Raw genomic sequence first — 4,038 nt, 5'->3', positions numbered from 1 at the left:
ATTTTTTTTCTTTTTTTTCCATTTTCTCTTTCAGTGTTTGAGATGGAATGTGTGTTTCATTCATGATAGGACAGCACTCTACCATGGAACCACCCACTAGCTATCGAATTGAAATTAACAAGAAGAATAAGACCCTGTTCTAGTCATACAGACTTTTGTTGTCTTGGTAAATGACAATTCTTTTTTAAAATTTTTTTTAGTTGGACACAATACCTTTATTTAATTTTTAATGTGGTGCTGAGAATCAAATACAGTGCCTCATGCATGCTAGGCAAGTGCTTGATCACTGAGCCACATTCCCAGCCCCGACAATTCTTGAGATTATAACGGGTGGTAGATTTACTGGAAGCATGTCAATGAAAAGACTGTTGCTATCAAATGCTCCTGATTTTCTTCACAGATTCCCCAGGAAGATGAAGCAAAATTTCAATTATGTTGCCATAAGAAATGCCTTCTATCCCCAAGCTGGCATTGGGATCTCAGCAAACACCTTTCTTTTTTGTCTGCACATTGCTGCTGTCTTTGGGGGTCCTAAGCCTAGGCTCACTGACCTCCTAATCACCCACTTGGCTCTGATACATATCCTCATGCTCCTCACCATGGAACTTCTGGTATCTACAGATGTTTGGGAAGCACAGGACATTCCACATAATTTCAAATGCAAAGTGCTTATCTTTCTGAACAGGGTCATGAGGGGACTCTCCATCTGTACCACCTGTGTCCTTAGTGTATTTCAGGCTGTCACCCTCAGTCCCAGTGGCTCCTGATTAACCAATTTCAAATTTAAATTCACAAATACCATTGTGTGGTTATTTCTTTTCTTATGGGTCCTCACCATGTCCATCTCTAGCAATCTGATCCTTTGCACAGTGGCCTCACACAATAAGACCCAGCTTGGTCTTCTGTTTCTCACTGACCACTGTTCCTTCCTGCTCATGAGCTACAGACACAGGTACCTCTTTGTTGCCCTTATGGCATTCAGAGATCTCTTATTTCTGGGTCTTTTGGTTCTTTCAAGCGCATACATGATATTTCTGTTGCATAGACATAAACAACGAACCATGTCTCTTCATAGCTCCAGGTTTTCTCTAATAAGCTCCCCTGAACAAAGGGCCACTCACACCATTCTGCTACTCATCAGCTACTTTGAGATCCTCTATTGTGTGGACTTTATTATTTCACTATTCATAAGTGTGACGTGCACCAATGATCCCATCCTGGTCTCTCTCCAAATGCTTGTGGCCAATGGCTATGGCACCATCAGTCCTCTGGTGCTGATCAGTGCTGATACTCAAATAATAAAAGTTATGCAAACCAAATGGAGAAACAAATTTCAGCTTCTGATAAAACTCATGTAAAGCAGCTTTGTCATTTTTATTAAAACTATTTTCTTTATCTCATAAAATTTCCCTCAAAAATTTATTGATAGGATTAAAATAATCTGTTAGAACAAAGTAATTTAAATAGTCAGCAAATGGCTTGTGAATAAGTTTTTTCCTGTATATGCACTATTTTTTAAATATATTTATATTACTTTTCATTTTATCTGGCTTAATTTGCATTTTATACATTTTTATAGTTTCCATTTCCTTTGTATCTCAGACCATTATAGTGGGTATATTTTCTTTCTTTCTCCAACATAGTTCTTAAAGTCTTTTCAGTGAAATACTATTAGAGGCACATTTATGTCTTTCTCTTTTTCATCCAATAATAGGTGCACGCTTATATCAAGCTACTCAAGAGACTGAAGCAGAAGGATGGCAAGCTCAAGGGCATATTGTGTAACTTAGTGAGACTATGTGTCTAAGAGAAATAAAAAGAACAGGAGATGTAGTTAACAGATGGACTACCTAGGGGTTTGCTTCCTTATACCAAATTATGACAGCAAAACCCCACCAAATGCCATGAGATAGCACTTTGTGGCCAATAGAATGTCTGCATTTAAAGAAAAATAGTGTTGGTAACTATGTGAAGAAATTGGAAACCCCACACATTTATGGAAACAATATAAAATGGTATAGTAGTTATAGAAAATAATTTGATGATTGCTAAAGAGTTAAACCTAGAATTACCACATGACCTACCAATTATATTCCTAGCTATATTCCCCAGAGAATTGAAAACAGATATTAAAATGCTTGTACATAGATGCAAATGGTAGTGCCAACACTAAGAAATAGATGAAATTCTAAATGTCCATCAAGAGAAGAATGTATGAACAAATGTCTGTGTATGTATACATGTATACACATCTGAGTAAGTGCATGTACATATATATATTCATATAAATATACAACTATATCTAGCATTCATATTTATATTTATCTTGAATAATACTGTGCCATAAAAATAAAGTATGGAAACAGGCTACAATGTGGATATATCTCAAAAATATGAAGAAAAGGAAACAAAATCACACATGAAAATTCACACATGCTATAACTACATTCATATAAAATATCCACAAATTGGAAATCTCAAAGTCAGAAAGGAGAAAAGTAACTGTCAGGGCTTGGAGGGTCTGGGAGTGAGTGTCTGTTTATCAGATACATGGTTTTCTTCCAGTGATTAAAATGTTTGAAACAAGGTAAAGGGGGTAATTGTACCACAACATTATAAATGTCACTACATCACACATTTTACACTTTTTGGAGAATTCAGTCTCAAAAAAAAACAGTAAAGAAGAAATTCTGAAAATGCTAAAGTCTACTCAATTAAAGCATGAGGTGACAGAAAGGAACTATGGAATCAGACTTAACTTTCCTATCCTTGTATTTGAATACATGACAAAGGTAACTCCACATGATGTACAATGACAAGAATAGAATTCTCATTAGAATAAGTTATACTCCATGTATGTATGACAAAATACATTGTACTGTCTTGTATTTCTAAAAATAACAAATAAAGTAAGAAGAAAGGAACTATGGAGTTATAGATTCTGAAAAGTTCTGCATTGCCAACCTAAAACATGAATGGTAACACTGGATCCCAGAAATCAAGAACCTGTGAAGAGATACCAGGCATATTGTAATTCATAAACACAGACACACCCATACTAAAAATTCTGGCTAACATAATGTTAGTAGTAGTAATAAATTCAAATGAAATGTGCAGTGTCTGCTTACCAAAAACTGAAAAACTTTATTTTGTAAAATGCTCTCAGTTTCATTACCTGTGAATGATTACTTTCTTCTTCACAATCATATAGATATTATTTTAAATTTAAACAATTTTAATGCCTTTTGAGTATATCCTAGAAAAAAAGAGAGAGAAAACTTCATCAAAAATGAGGAAAGGATCAGTGGAGTAGATGAAGTGGCTTGAGGAAAAGGAAGGAGAAACAGGAGAAGGGAAGAATAGTAGAATGAATCAGACTGAACTTTCCTATGGACATACATGAATATGGCACAGTGAATTCCAATGCCAAAAATATCCACCAGACACTAATTTTTAAAAAAGTATAAATAAATTGTGGACTATCAACACAGTTGAGGGGGAAGAGAAGGGGAATTATAGTACGTGCCAGTAAATGGATGGAACTGCTAAGCAAAATAAGCCAATCCCAAAGAACAAAAGGCTGAGTGTTTTCTCTGACATGCAGATGCCAATTCACAATAAGGGGGAGGCCAGGAAAAAATAGAGATCCTTTTGTTTAGGCAGAATAGACTGAAGGGAGGGGAGGGGTGTGAGTGTTGGAAGAACAGTGAAATGTATCAGACATTATTACCTTATATGCATATATGATTACCTCACTGGTGTAATTCTACATCATGTATAACCAGAAGAATGTGAAATTATACTCCATTTATGTATGATGTGTCAAAATGCATTCTACTCTCCTGTATAAAAAAATTAGAACAAATTCTTAAAATGACAGAATTCTCCCCCCTAAAATAAATTAGAAAGTGACAGGAATAAAACACTTTGGCTCTGTAATAGTAGGCATCATACAGACCAATGCACGGAAAATAGAATCAGAATAAGCCCATGCATATGCTGTTAGCTCATCTTTGACAAGGGGGCCAAAAATACACA

At 35.4% G+C, this 4,038-nt stretch overlaps 1 protein-coding gene across 1 annotated transcript; it reads left to right on the top strand.

The window, feature by feature from the left end:
* The first annotated feature begins 413 nt into the window (after positions 1 to 413).
* On the top strand, positions 414 to 1,358 carry LOC124971195 (putative vomeronasal receptor-like protein 4). Its single transcript, XM_047534979.1, has 2 exons — positions 414 to 756; positions 985 to 1,358. The coding sequence occupies exons 1-2, from the start codon at positions 414 to 416 to the stop codon at positions 1,356 to 1,358; spliced, it is 717 nt and encodes a 238-aa protein (XP_047390935.1).
* The last annotated feature ends 2,680 nt before the right edge of the window (positions 1,359 to 4,038 follow it).

This window comes from Sciurus carolinensis, chromosome 19 (genome assembly GCF_902686445.1).
Source record: "Sciurus carolinensis chromosome 19, mSciCar1.2, whole genome shotgun sequence".
Taxonomy (NCBI): domain Eukaryota; kingdom Metazoa; phylum Chordata; class Mammalia; order Rodentia; family Sciuridae; genus Sciurus; species Sciurus carolinensis.
The sequence above is the reverse complement of the archived record's forward strand: the minus strand, read 5'-3'. Positions and strand labels throughout refer to the sequence as shown.

What these genes read in the sequence shown, in the direction of transcription:
- LOC124971195 (XM_047534979.1), top strand. Translation starts at nt 414, where the DNA reads ATGAAGCAAAATTTCAATTATGTTGCCATAAGAAATGCCTTCTATCCC. An exon ending in GGCTGTCACCCTCAGTCCCA is followed by an intron (nt 757 to 984) that starts GTGGCTCCTGAT and finishes TGGCATTCAGAG; the next exon opens with ATCTCTTATTTCTGGGTCTT.